The sequence below is a fragment of the Elaeis guineensis genome, chromosome 10 (genome assembly GCF_000442705.2).
Source record: "Elaeis guineensis isolate ETL-2024a chromosome 10, EG11, whole genome shotgun sequence".
In the NCBI taxonomy this organism is placed as follows: Eukaryota; Viridiplantae; Streptophyta; class Magnoliopsida; order Arecales; family Arecaceae; genus Elaeis; species Elaeis guineensis.
In genome coordinates, this window is record NC_026002.2 from 15,575,631 (window position 1) to 15,589,966 (window position 14,336).

Below are 14,336 nucleotides of genomic sequence, written 5' to 3' on the forward strand. Positions count from 1 at the left end.
ATCAACAGTGGTTGAAGTGTTGTCTACATATCTGGATTAACATCTTGTTTATATGGCTGGTAGTTTTTACTTTGTGTATGGGAGGCGAGGTTGTTATTTTACTTAGACTGACATTTGCTCCTTATACAATCTGCTTATGGTTTGGAACCTGTTCTTCTACTGGGTTTATGAGATTACCTCTTGGCTAAAATGCTGTTCTCTAATCATGTATCAACAGTGGTTGAAGTGTTGTCTACATATCTGGATTAACATCTTGTTTATATGGCTGGTAGTTTTTACTTTGTGTATGGGAGGCGAGGTTGTTATTTTACTTAGACTGACATTTGCTCCTTATACAATCTTTTTAAGTTTGGTGTTCAAAACCTGGACTCTTTGTACTAGCTCTACTTCAGTAATGTAATACACCGCCTTTTTACCAAAAAAAAAAAAAAAACTAGATTTAACTTGGCGTAAATCGTGTACCTTGTGTATGCCATTATAAGGAGAATGATTGATTTAACCCTCACATATATAATAATAATATCAATATAATAGTATAATATTAAATTAAATATTAATATTTACATAATATATATAATATGTACTATCAATATATCATCTTTAATATAATATATTATATTAATTATTGGAGTAAACCGATCGACTTCCATAAATCGACCGATCTTCGACACACACCGACTGACGTCCGACTCTGATCCACTAAACGAACAGACAATCCTAGAAGCAATTACTGATTATATGTCAGCTGAGTAGGCCGATGCTACTCTCGACCAACCAACCGAATATTCTTCACCGAATCAAGATCGATAGGCGGCCGATGTTCGGACTCTACAGACAATAAACTACTTCGGCCATCGGTATTTCAGAGTTACTAACCGACAACCGACTCCCGACGCACAGTCGGCCGACTCATTCAAATATATCATAACCGTTACGGACGGTTACTCCACTGATATCACGACGTAATCTATGGAGATTAATAACCCACCACGAGATTACCGTCCTGTGATTCTAAGCCGCTAAATGTGGGACCATATCCGACAGTTACGATGATCTACTCTATAAAAATGGGGTAAGACAACAAATTTCAGTAAGCTAATTGTGATATGCTGAGCTCTGTCTCCGTTCTCATTCTACTATTGTCCAGTCTCCTTCTCTGACTTAAGCATCGAAGGGTCTCCGTCGGAGATAACTCCGGTCAGTGCGGGCTCCATTTTGCAGGTGCTCGTTCCCGGCGAACAGGCGACGAGGGGTTTGGTAGTAATAGATTGGCGCGTCGAGAAGGGAGAAGACAGCGGCAAGAAGGAAACTCGCAATGACGAGAACTAGAGCTCAACGATCAACGGCAACTGGCTCGGCGAGACACTTTTTCCGTTGGAAAGAGGCCCCTCCCTTGCCTCCGGTAGCAGAGCCCAGTTCTCCACATCCTATGGTTACCACAGACGCTCAGATTGCTGCGATCGTGCAACAAATGAACGTCCTCACGGAGGCAGTCAAAAGTCTCCAACAACAACAAACCCAGCCACCACAACTACCGGCGGAGCAATCGATGGCGCATTCAGCACCTTCCAAGCATAGCCGCCGTCATCCACGACGATCTCCGTCTCCTCCTCCAGAGTGGCGATCTCGGCTCTCTCAACAGGATGAGCAGCGATACTTGCGGCACTCTCGACGCGCCATTCACCATTCACGATGCTCCTCTCCTTCCCAGTTAGATCGAGCAAGGAAGGGGAAGCGACCGCGAATATTATCTGCCTCTAATTCATCGGGAGGATCAACCTTCAGAGTCTCCCACCACCGGCGGCTTAAAGATTATGAACGTAAGTTCGAAGAAATCGACCGCCAACTCGTCCAGCTCCAGACGGACGGTCAGAAATCATCAAACGACTTCAATTTCTATATCGTCTAGTCTTTCTCCTGACTTATTTTGAACGATCCGATCCCGACTCGGTTCAAGATGCCGCATGTGGAGCCCTATGACGGTTTCACCGATTCAATCGATCACCTTGAGAGCTACAAGGCTCTCATAACAATCCAGGGAGCAACCGACGCCCTCCTGTGCATCGGCTTCCTGGCTACACTTTGGAAAGCTACTCGGGCTTGGTATTGTGAGCTTTGGTCGGAAAGTATCCACTCCTTCGAGCAGCTGGAACATTCTTTCGTGGCCCATTTCAGCACCAGCCAGAGGCTGCCACGAACCTCGGATAATCTCTTTTTGATCAAACAAGGAGAGACCGAAACACTCCGAGATTTCATGGCCCGATTCAATACGACCACGCTTGAGGTCAGGGACCTCAACGAAGATATAGCCATATCGGCCATGAAAAGAGGTCTGAGGGGGTCCCGATTCACGTACTCACTAGATAAAATTCTCCCTCGGACGTATGCTGAACTCTTAAAACGTGCGTACAAATATATGCGCATGGATGAAGGAGCTTCTGACCAATGTCAGATGGAAAACAAAGGTCAGAAGAAAAAGCAAAAGAAGAGTGGGGCTCCGGTCGAAACAAGTAGGCTCCCATCCAATAAGCAAGCCTCACCCCGACGACGGAGTTCGAGGCCGACACATAACAGATATAATTTCTATACCCCTCTCTCTGCTCCTTGTGCACAGATCCTCATGGAGACCGAAGGGGCGGAATATCTATGACACCCTTCGCCGATGAAAGCAAGGAACCGTGATCGAAGGAAGTATTGTCAATTTTATCGAGACCACGATTACGACACCGAACAATACATCCAGCTCAAGGATGAAATAGAAGCCCTAATACGACGTGGCTACCTCAAAAAATATAGAAGGGAGCCACCGACTCAACTCCCTCTCGATCGACGACTCCAAACGACTGAGGAAGCTGTGAATAACCAACCGACTGTGGGAGTCATCAACATGATCACCAAATGGCTGGACCGGGGGGTAACTTTTGATGGGGAGTCGACGAAGCGACCAAGACTCCATGATGTAATAATCTTCTCGGAGGAAGATGCTCGGAGAATTCAAACTCCCTACTATGACGCTGTTATTATTTCAAAAACAATAGCAAATTATGATGTAAAAAAGATACTTATTGATAATGGAAGCTCAACTGACATTTTATTTTACTCGACCTTCTTTCGAATGAAATTATCGATTGACCGACTCAGAAAAATCTCGACACCGTTAATTGGCTTTACTGGAGATGCGGCCACAGTGGAAGGAGAAATCACCCTTCCCTTAACCACTGGAATTAAACCACAACAAAGCACCGTCTTCATAACTTTTACAGTCGTTTGAGTACCCTCGGCCTATAATGCCATACTCGAAAGATCCGAACTAAATACCCTGAGAGTGATAGTCTCGACATACCACCTGTTGGTCCGATTTTCGATAAAAAACGATGTCGAAGAAATGCGCAGAGATCAACAACTCGTCCGATGCTGTTTCACAATCTCTGCCCAGAACAATAAACCTGAGGACTCCCTGCTGGCCGACAAATTAGACCAAAGAGAGAACCAGAAAAAGGGTGAGCTAGCCAAATAATTGACTTCCATCCTGATAACAGAAAATTTCGAGCAAACGATCCAAATTGGGTCATAATTGTTCGACTCGGAGTGACAACAACTAATCAAATTGCTCAAATAACACCGACATCTTCGCTTGATCGGCCATGGACATGCCCAGCATTCCTCCGAAAATAATGACTCATCGGCTCAACATCAGTCCAAACGTCAAGCCAGTGAGATAAAAAAAGCGATCCTTTGCCCCAGAAAGACAGAAAGCCATTGACGAGGAAGTCGACAAACTACTCGCAGTGGGCTTTATCAGAGAAGCCATATATCTAGATTGGCTCGCCAACGTAGTCATGGTGAAAAAGGTCAATAGAAAATGGAGGATCTGCATCGACTATACTGACTTGAATCGAGCCTGTCCGAAAGACAGCTTTCCACTGTCAAAGATCGACCAGCTGGTAGATGCGATATCGGATCATCGACTATTGAGCTTCATGGATGCTTTTGCTAGATATAATCAAATCTGCATGGCACCAAAGGACGAGGAACACACAGCTTTCGTGACCAACAAGGGCTTATACTGCTACAAAGTAATACCTTTCGATCTGAAAAATATCGAAGCCACCTATCAACGACTCGTCAACAAAATCTTCAAAGCATAGATCGGATGAAACATGAAAGTGTACGTGGACGACATGCTGGTGAAAAGCACCCAGACATCGAACCATATTCGAGACCTGAAAGAAGCTTTCAACACGCTCCGATGACACCAAATGAGGTTAAATCTGACCAAATGTACATTCAGAGTGACCTCAATAATTTTTTTTGAATTTCTTGTTTCGCAACGAGGGATCGAAGCCAATCTCAAAAAAATAAAAGCTATCATCAATATGAAGCATCTAAACACGAAAAAGGAGGTACAATAACTGAATGGCAGAATCACCGCACTCAGTCGATTTATCTCTAGGTCAGTTGAGAGGTGTCTACCATTCTTCAAGACTTTGAAGCAAACGAAGGACTTCTTCTGATCAGATGAATACCGACAAGCCTTTGAAGATTTGAAGAAGTACCTGATTTCTCCATCTTTACTCATAAAACCATAGGTCAGAGAAATACTATATCTCTACTTGGCGACATCGACAGAGACGGTTAGCTCGGTACTCGTTCGGAAAGATGAAAATCAAATTCACCAATCCATCTACTATACTAGCAAAGTACTCCACAACACCGAAGTCCGATATTTAAGAGTGGAAAAAATTATCTACGCTCTGATCATATCGACGCAACGGCTTCGCCCTTACTTCCAGACACACTCCATTATGGTCCTTACCGATCAACCATTAAAAGCGATCTTGCACCGTCCTGATACATCGGGATGAATGGCGAAGTGAAAGGTGAAGCTAGATGAATTCAACATACAATACCGACCACGACCGTCCATGAAGGCACAAGTTCTAGCCGACTTCATCGCAAAATGCACAGTAGCCGACAACAAGTCGAAAGATGCAACTACGAAGGAGGCTGCAACCCCCGAGCCCGACCTAAGGTCGACCAGGGTACTGCATATCGACGGGGCATCGAATGCTCAAGGCAGTGGAGCCAGCCTCATTCTCACCAACTCAGAAGGGGTAGTCACCGAGTACGCCCTTCAGTTTGACTTCAAAGTTTCAAATAACTAAGCCGAATACGAAGCTCTCTTAGCCGGTTTGAAAATGGCTAAGGAGCTCAAGATTAACAGTCTGAAGGTCTTCACCGACTCTCAATTGATCGTGGGACAAGTCAAAGGTGAATTCGAAGCTCGGGACCCGATCATGGCAATATACCTTCAAAAGGTGAAAGACCTCGTGACGAATTTAAGATACTTCAAGATCTTCCACATACACAGGATCGAGAATGCTCAAGCTGACGCACTTTCTAAACTGGCAACGACTGCTTACAGTTCACTGGGCCGAACATTCGTGAAGTATCTTGAGCAATCGAGCATCGACAAAAATGAAAAAGTGTTGCAGCTAGCAGCCGAACCTAGTTGGATGGATCCGATCATCCGATATCTATCTGATGGAGTCCTCCCTGAAGATCCTGTGGAAGCAAAACGAACCCGATGGGCCGCTTCCCAGTTTGTGATGATGGATGGTCGTCTCTACAAAAGATCATTCTTCCTTCTCTTCTGAAGTGCCTAGGACCGACCGATGCCGACTATGCACTTAGGAAAGTACATGAAGGAATTTGTGGAATCCACTTAGGGGGCAAGTCCCTAGCCTACAAGATTTTATGACATGGTTACTATTGGCCCACCATGAAAAAAGATGCGGCTGACTTGGTCTGGAGGTGCGAACCATGCCACAAGTATGCCAACATACAGCATCAACCCATCAGTCGGCTAATGTCCATTGTCACACCCTGACCTTTCGCTTAGTGAAGAATCGACATACTCGATCTTTTTCCCCCGACGTCTAGCCAAAGAAAATTCATAGCGGTCGCAATTGACTATTTCACCAAGTGGGTAAAAGTCGAACCCCTGACCCAAATCATCGAACGCAAAATGAAAGACTTTGTCCAGAAATCCATCATCTACAGATTTGGACTGCCGCATACCATCATCACCGACAACGGACGACAATTCGATAATCAGGACTTCAGAGAATTTTGTACGAAGTTTCATATTATACGTAAGCTTATATTAGTCGAGCACCCGCAATCAAACGGAGAGGTTGAGGTGACCAACCGAACAATCTTACATGGATTAAAAATCTGACTGAATGAGGCAAAAGGTCTTTGAGTTGAAGAGCTATATCCAGTCTTATGGACGTATCAGATAACTCCCTGTATACCGACTGGAGAGTCTCCTTTCAACTTAGCCTACGGGACGGAGACGATGATCTCACTCGAGATCGGATTACCATCGACAAGAGTTGAGCAATACAATGAATCGAACAACTTCGAGTGTCGGAGAGCCGACTTAGATCTCCTACCAGAAATCCGACACGAAGCTCAACTTTGCATGGCCACGTACCGGCAGAAGATAGCCTGGTACCATAACACCAAAGTCAAGCCGAAAGTTTTCTGATCAGGAGACTTAGTTCTGAGAAAAGCAAAAATTTCAAAACCTCTAGATCAAGGAAAGCTATCTTCGAACTGGGAATGATCCTACAGGATATCTGAGACAAACAGATCGGATGCCTACCGGCTCGAAACCTTGAAAGGTTCGGCTATTCTCCAAACATAGAACACCGACAATCTATAATTGTACTATCAGTAATCCTTGTACGTACTTGGAAATACAGTTCTGTTTCGAAATCGTAAACCAGACTTCTAATGAAATGTCGGTTCTCGTTGTGGAGGCCGGATCATCGATGTCACGGCTTGGGGTCCGACTTTCCAAAAAAGTCAAAAACCTTCAGCCTGACCACTGACTACATCCCGATCCCCCTGCAGAACCGACCTATCTACTTCAATGGGAGACTAGCACCGGCCATGCAGATTTTCTCCACAAAAGCCGCACTGCCCCCATAGTCAGCTTTTCGTTCAAATGGCTGGCTAATTTGCCGACTTGGTATCAACTAAGAAAGACAAAATACCAAAACGATCAAGATCGGATTGAAATTATACTGACATGACCACGGTCAGTCAAGAGATATTCGGCTTGCCATCGTTTATCAGATAATACGAGGTATAAATTCGATCAAGGTCCGGGTAATAGATATATGACTTACTATCGTTATCTTAACTAAATACGTTGGAAACTACACGACTAGCAGACCTTACAATCTGCGAAATGGTCGGATCTATGATCTACATTCAGAGATTACTCCACGAATGGACATTACAGACATTCAACAAATAAAAATTCTATCTTGACGAAAAATATTTTCATTCATTATCAGAAAAGAAAGTATAAAATTGGACCGAAGTCTGATTACAACTTTCTTTATAAAAGAAAAAAAAGATACACTGACTAATCTTTGTCACCGCCTTTTGTTTCGCTGAACAATCGACGGACCCACTTTGAATCGGCTTCTCCAACAAACTTTACCTTCCAGTTTGGGAACAGTATAAATCGGATCAGACTGCGAAGATGGTTGGCCGATCATACTGCCCGACCAACCACGCCAACAGCCTAATCTACTTCTATATGAAGAATGCAATCAACGACCGTACTTCTACATGAAAAATGCGATCAACGACCGCACCCTCCTTGCTGAAGCCCGACCGGCAATCGGAGCTAGAGACGAGCTTTAGATTTTCGTCCGTCGATGAAAATGACTTTGATCATGCAGCTGAGATCGGGATGCAGAATACACGATAACGGGTCGTCGACCCCATCATCGGCACCAGAGGTGAAAAACTGATGTCGGCTCGAAGCATAATCTCGCTTTCGAAACCGACTTACAATCGGACCACATAACAACAAAACCTCCGGGTCCGACAGGGAGCTGTCGGTCGGAATCTCCAACCAACCGCCCCCTGCAAGAACCTCACCCATCAAAACTATTTAGGAGGTTTTGGAAAACGACAATGAACAGTTTTTACTCGAGAGCGGCTCTCTGACAAAGCTCTCCCATCAGAAAGGATGAAATGAGGGATGAGTACCTGATTGACAGTGGCCCCTTTATATAGGAATGCTCGACGGCCCAGATGAAAGTGGTCAGATCGAAAACACGTCGGATGATGACACGTGGCAATATCTGGACCGACCATGGATCGGATGGTTCGACGCATCTGCCCTAGATTGAACCATGTCATCCCTATCTGCGTGAACATCTCCGACCTAATGGCACTCCAACATGTGGCAAAAATCTACATGCCAGAATTAAATCCCGCGACACTGGTTCGCCTTCTCAATGTAACAATTGGTGCCAGCTCATCTTTCTGATACGATGCCTGACACCAGATCCTCCTGCCGATACGACGGTTCGAAAATGACAAAATGACTGTTCGATCGTACTCCAATGAAAGTGGTGTCAGAGCCGGGATTCGATATGATAGACGACAACTCCTTTCGTCCAAGGTGATTAACCACGTGACGATGCACGCGATGATTCACCGTTGGACTCAAGAGTGGGAGGGCAATTGTTGGAGTAAACCGACCAACCTCCATAAACTGATCGATCTTCAGGACACACCGACCGACGTTCGACTCTGACCCACCAAATGAACAGATAATTTTAGAAGTAATTACCGACTATATGTCGTCTGAGCAGGCCGACGCTACTCTCGATCGACCAACTGAACACCTCTCACTGAATCAAGATCGATAGACGGCCAATGTTCAGACTCTATAGACAATAAACTACTTCGGTCGTCGGTATTTCAGAGTTACTAACCGACAACCGACTTCCGATGCACAGTCAGCTGACTCATTCAAATATATCATAACCGTCACGAACGGTTACTCCACTGATACCGCGACGTAATCCATGGGGATTAATAACCCACTACGAGATTATCATCCTCTAATTCTACGTCGCTAAATACGGGACCATATCCGACAGTTACGATGATCTACTCTATAAAAAGAGAGTAAGGCAATAAGTTTCGGTAAGCTAATTTTGATACACTGAGCTCTGTCTCCGTTCTCATTCTACTGTTATCTAATCTCCTTCTTTGACTTAAGCATCGGAGGGTCCTCGTCGGAGACAACTCCAGTCAGTGCGGACTTCATTTTGCAGATGCTCGTTCTCGATGAACAGACGATGAGGAGATTGACAGTAATATTAATTTAATATCATAATATAATATATCATAGAAAAAAAAGAGATTGAAAGGGGAAACTTGTCCAATTTTGTAAAAAAAAAAAAGATTTCTTCTCCTCTTTTCTTCAAATAACATTGGAACAACATTTGTTATGTGATCAGCATCCAGTGAAAAAAATGGCATTCATCACTTAGGGTGATAGCATCTCATTCCAAATGGGAAATAAGGTTTGTTTTTTTTGTTTTTTGGTAGCAAAATAAAAAGGTTTGTTACTGTACTATTCAGAACTACAAATGGATGTCAGTCGTGCAAACAGCCTACCATCCCAACTTCCTAACTCACCATTGTTCAGCCCAAGAGATAATACTGGGCTTTCCCTGCCGACTTTAGGCCTGTTATTGCCATAACTTCGACGACTTCATCGACTCCGACAAACACAGTTCTCCGTCGCCATCGGGCGATCGAACCCTCGGCCTCGGCCCACTCTGCGGCGGTGGCCGGTGGATTCGGGCCGCCCATGGTGGCGACGCCGTTGCTTGTGGGATCCTCCATCTCTCAGCCGACCGTCTCCGCCACCTCCTCCTCGGCTCCGGATGCTTCACCTTGGGCTACCTCCTCGTCTCCGCCTCCCCACCCTCCTCCGACGGCGACGACAACAAGAAGAGGCGGAATCCGGCCGGCTTTCACTTCCTATCTTGGTCCCAGAACGTTGTCTCCAGGGCCAGCGCCGCCGCCGACGCAGTGGACGCGGAGAGGACCAAGCAGAGGAAGCCCGCGGTCCCTAAGATCGAGAACCTCGCCCATATTCTCGAAGCCCTCGATAAAGCTTGCAGCTTTTCTGGAATTCCGATGCTTGTCAGGTCCCAGAGACTTGAAATGTGTTTTTTGAAGTGTTTCTGAACCGAAGAGTCCATTGGATCTCTCATTGAAGAATCCAGACCCATTTAAACTCGGTACCAAGCCAAATGCTTTCTCCTATTGTCTTATTCTGTTGCATCTTTTTAGATGCCAATGTCTTTCTTCTTCTCACAATTACATGTGTAGTATTGTGTGAAGTTTGGGTACTTTCTTCTGCAAGTTCTGGTTGTTAGGAATGACTTTGAAGATTGGAAAAGGGAAGATTGCAGCGCGATGCAGGTACTTCTTTGGATATACATTTGCCTTGACAGATTCTTTATTTCTTATCTCACTAACCTCTGCATACCACTCTAGTTGTCATTAGCTTGTGTCATGGTTATGCTGGTATTGCATTTATCCTATTTACTTTCTTAGGTAATCCAGGAGTATATTTAGAAAGAATATGAAGATTGTATATGCTAGTTTCAATAATTTGGGGAATATATATGATGTAATACATTTATTGTACTTTTGTGGATGCTAAGGAAGAAGACTGTTCTAAATGAGTATAACAAAATTGGCGACGTAAGGGTGCAGAAGCTTATGCACATATATTACTATTACTTGGTCTTGAATTTTTGAGTCCTTGATGTAATTACCACAAAGTGAGCTATTTAAACAAGTTGGCTGAGGATGACATTTCTTTGATCCTATCACTCCATCCATTGTCTGTTTTGTAAGCCTATATTATATTAGTTTAAAAGTTAAACCTATGGATCATGAAAGAGATAAATAATTGCTCAGCTTTGCATCGAACATGATGCACTGATACTCTCCACCAGTTGGGCCACCAATAATTTCTTGAAGCAGTATGGAGTAACATGAAATCTAGCATCATTCTTGTCATACAACCTTCTTGCTTTTGCCTAGCCTTGGAACGTCTAGCATGACAACTTCATATATTTTGGATAGGCTGTCCTCTGTTTACTTAGGTAGTCCGAAAAAAAATCAAATGCCTTGTACCCTCCTTGTTAGATCCAACAGTGCAAATGTATCAAAATCCGTCAGCATTGCTACTAGAAAAGGCAGAATAAATTATTTGATAATTTCATGATGCATGCAGAGAAAAGCTTAGATAAAAGGAAAAAAGAAATTGCCACAAGGAGCATAGTAGGTTTTGGACAGTTTTGCTCAGCATTCCCTTGCATATTTCCTAGACTTTTGGGTTTAATGTGATCTCCATTCTTCTCAGATGACATTTTAGCATATGTTGGCAAAGCCCATAGTGACTACTATTCAGCACATTATGTCAATGAATTATGGTGCTGACAAAAGACTATGGATATGACCAATTTAGACACTGCTTATGTTAAATATACATAGACAAATTCTAAGGCTTAAGCAATATTATTCAATTAAAAGGATAAGATTTTTGATTTCCAATACTTACTAAAAATTTGAAGTGTTCTCAACATATAGTAGAGTGGGGATGAGAAGACTTGATCTATAAGAATGAATTAAAACATTGATTCTCTCTCATCTTCAAATATCAATCAATAGCTTCTTTTTTACTAAGCCTTCTCTGGATTAAATTTTTAATGAAGACTGTGGGTTTGTATAAAAAACATAACATAAAGTTTAGCAAGAGAATCTACTTTATGTAGAGTGTAACCTTCTTCCATGGCTAAAATCATCCTTTTGTTTATCGATACACCTGATTGGTAACAGCAAAGTATTTCAAGATGAAAAATGAAGCAAGTAGAATATCTAAAGAACCTATAGAGGCAAAATAGAATATTCCATTGTGATTTTTGAGCAGTTAAAACCAGAGATAACTGTCCACCGAAATCATACATGATAGCTCGTACGTGAACATATATGGTGGAACATAAGAAAACATAAAGTAACTTGAGGGCATGGATCTTACTACTGAGAAAGATTAAAGCCCATGCATCTCCAGAGCAATGTATGCACCATATGGTGATTATAGAGAAAGTTAGGAGATCACAAAATTGAGACAAAAAGAAGCACTCGAAATTCTCCTATAATGAACTATGTTAGTGGCCATCATAAAAGCGGTGGACAGACTAACACACTGGAAAGTTGAAAAAATGAAAAAGAAAGCAAATTCTCACCTCGAGCAGACAATTTAAATTATTAATATTTTCTTAACTAAATAGTCAGGACTCTGTTATGGAGATTTTAAATATGAAATGAAGCATTAGATTATTTATATATGCTTAATTAATAATCAGGACTCAGTTATGTTCCAAGTTGAAAAGACGAAAACTAACTTATTATAAATTAAGTGATTCTGCATTACAATCTTTGTTCGAAATGAACCTTAATGTTAATTTCCCAGTCCTTTATTATGTTCAAGAACCTACTTTATTCTTTAGTTGTCTTTTCTGTAAAGGTGAGCAATTGTGGGCTGAAACAAAGAAATTGGATGTTCAAAGTACCCACTTAAATTAGTTTATAAGGCATTTCCCAGTAATATTCTACTTATGATGTCCTCTGAAGTAAAATTCTAGTTAAGATTCTGGAACTCATTTGTTTCCATGCATAATAAGGAACTCCCAGAAATCTTTTGGCTGCATGATGACATGGAGCATGCAAATTATATTACTCATAATTCAAAAGTTTTACCCTTTCAGCTTATACTTTGTGATTTTTGGGTATTTGTCAATTGTTCTCAGGTTTGTGGACCCTTTGTACAGATGGGAGGATGAATTACTGGATTTCTTTTGGATGCATTGATCTGAGAATGTGACAAGAGTTGCAAATTTGCATGATCATTTACTCAGAAACTTATCTTGATGTTTAACAGCTAGGCTTGCATAGTTTGTATATTAGTTGCAAGCTTGATTTAGAGGAGGGAGTATAGTTTGGATGTGACTTCACTCTCCAGGGTATTTGGACCCGTGTTATTTTGAGTTAGGGGTTGGGACTCTAAGCAGCAAGGTAGAACCATTAGAAATTGTCAGGGCTTGAATTAGGCATCTATTGAAGCCTTACTTCATGGATGGGTCAGAATGCAGTGGTGCATTTGTTTTGCATGTGCAATGTAGAATGAAAGTGGCTGCTTTCTTTTTTTCTTATTCTTTATAACATAGGATTGTACCACCACTCTTCCTCCCCAAAAGAAGAGGTCTACTTAGAATCAAATGATTCATTGTTTATGCTATCATGATACTTGTTTACATTTGAAGTATGAATGGATAATCTGGTACTGTATTAGGAATATAAATGATGTGCCATGAAATTACTTGGAGAATGTCTAGGCCCCTTGCCTTGCACATGAATCTAAATTCATGATCACTTCAAAATTCTGACATCTGATAGTCTTGGTGTGCTTGGGCAGGACCAGCTGATGTGGTTGATGATGTGACAAGCAGCTTGAAGCTTTTGTAGTTTTGCATCACTAACCCAGCATACAAGATAGACATCTTGCTGAGGAAGCTGAAGGAAAATCCCATTTTCCACTGTTTGTGGCTATTCAGAAAAGCAGGTGGAAGGCATGCGGTCTGTTCGAAATCAGAAAACCTCGGTTCCCACTATCCTCACAGGATATGGTTGGTGATATTAGATCCTTCAGCTCCACTCAGCCTGCATTTCTCTTAAATTGCTGTGCATTGCATTTGAAGATTGTTGGTTCGAACTAGTTTAATTTCAGTGATGTGCATTACATCTGAAGATCAGCAGTATGAACCTTCTAAATGTGGAGACCATGCCAAACACTTTTGTAGATTTTCTACGTGCAAGGAATGTGATTTACAAGTATTATTTGTCCCTTGGCTTTCTAAGATAGAGACTTAGTACAATCCCTATTCTGTGGACTGTGATCCCATATATTGAAATGGCATTTCCTTTTAATCACAGGATCATGACTGAATCTCTAAGTTATGTGCTTGTGAACCAAATAAGTATTTTTGAGGAAATATTCAGCTTTGTATGCTCAGCTGGTTCTGTTACTACACCAATATCAATCTGGTGCCAGGCTAACAGTGTATGGTCTTGACCTAACCCGTGGGTGGTGCTCGGATTAGGATTAATCTGGCCCAAGTTGACACCTCTTCTGACTAGCCAACGGGATAAGGCAGCAGGCTGAGCATATGAGTTTTTCAGCATTGAATCTGGTGTGCAGTAAATATCAGATCATGCCAAATTTCTGACCAGGGAAGAGGATGACACTCGATGGAGAGCAATGTTGTTTGCTTCTCCCGAAAGAAGTCCACCTTCATCAAGGATTGATCAATTCATTGTAAATATATCAACTGTTATTGAAGCTTTTGTCCTTCCACATATTGGTCAATCCT

At 42.4% G+C, this 14,336-nt stretch overlaps 1 protein-coding gene and 1 long non-coding RNA gene across 2 annotated transcripts; both read left to right on the forward strand.

Annotated features, from left to right (window-relative positions):
* The first annotated feature begins 5,198 nt into the window (after window positions 1-5,198).
* On the forward strand, window positions 5,199-5,657 carry LOC140852172 (uncharacterized). Its single transcript, XM_073245138.1, has one exon. The coding sequence runs from the start codon at window positions 5,199-5,201 to the stop codon at window positions 5,655-5,657; it is 459 nt and encodes a 152-aa protein (XP_073101239.1).
* A 3,847-nt stretch (window positions 5,658-9,504) lies between these two features.
* LOC105053015 (uncharacterized) lies at window positions 9,505-13,896 on the forward strand. The gene is made up of 2 exons (XR_833409.4): window positions 9,505-10,317; window positions 13,382-13,896. It is a non-coding gene; the product is annotated as an uncharacterized lncRNA (long non-coding RNA).
* Window positions 13,897-14,336: the final 440 nt, after the last annotated feature.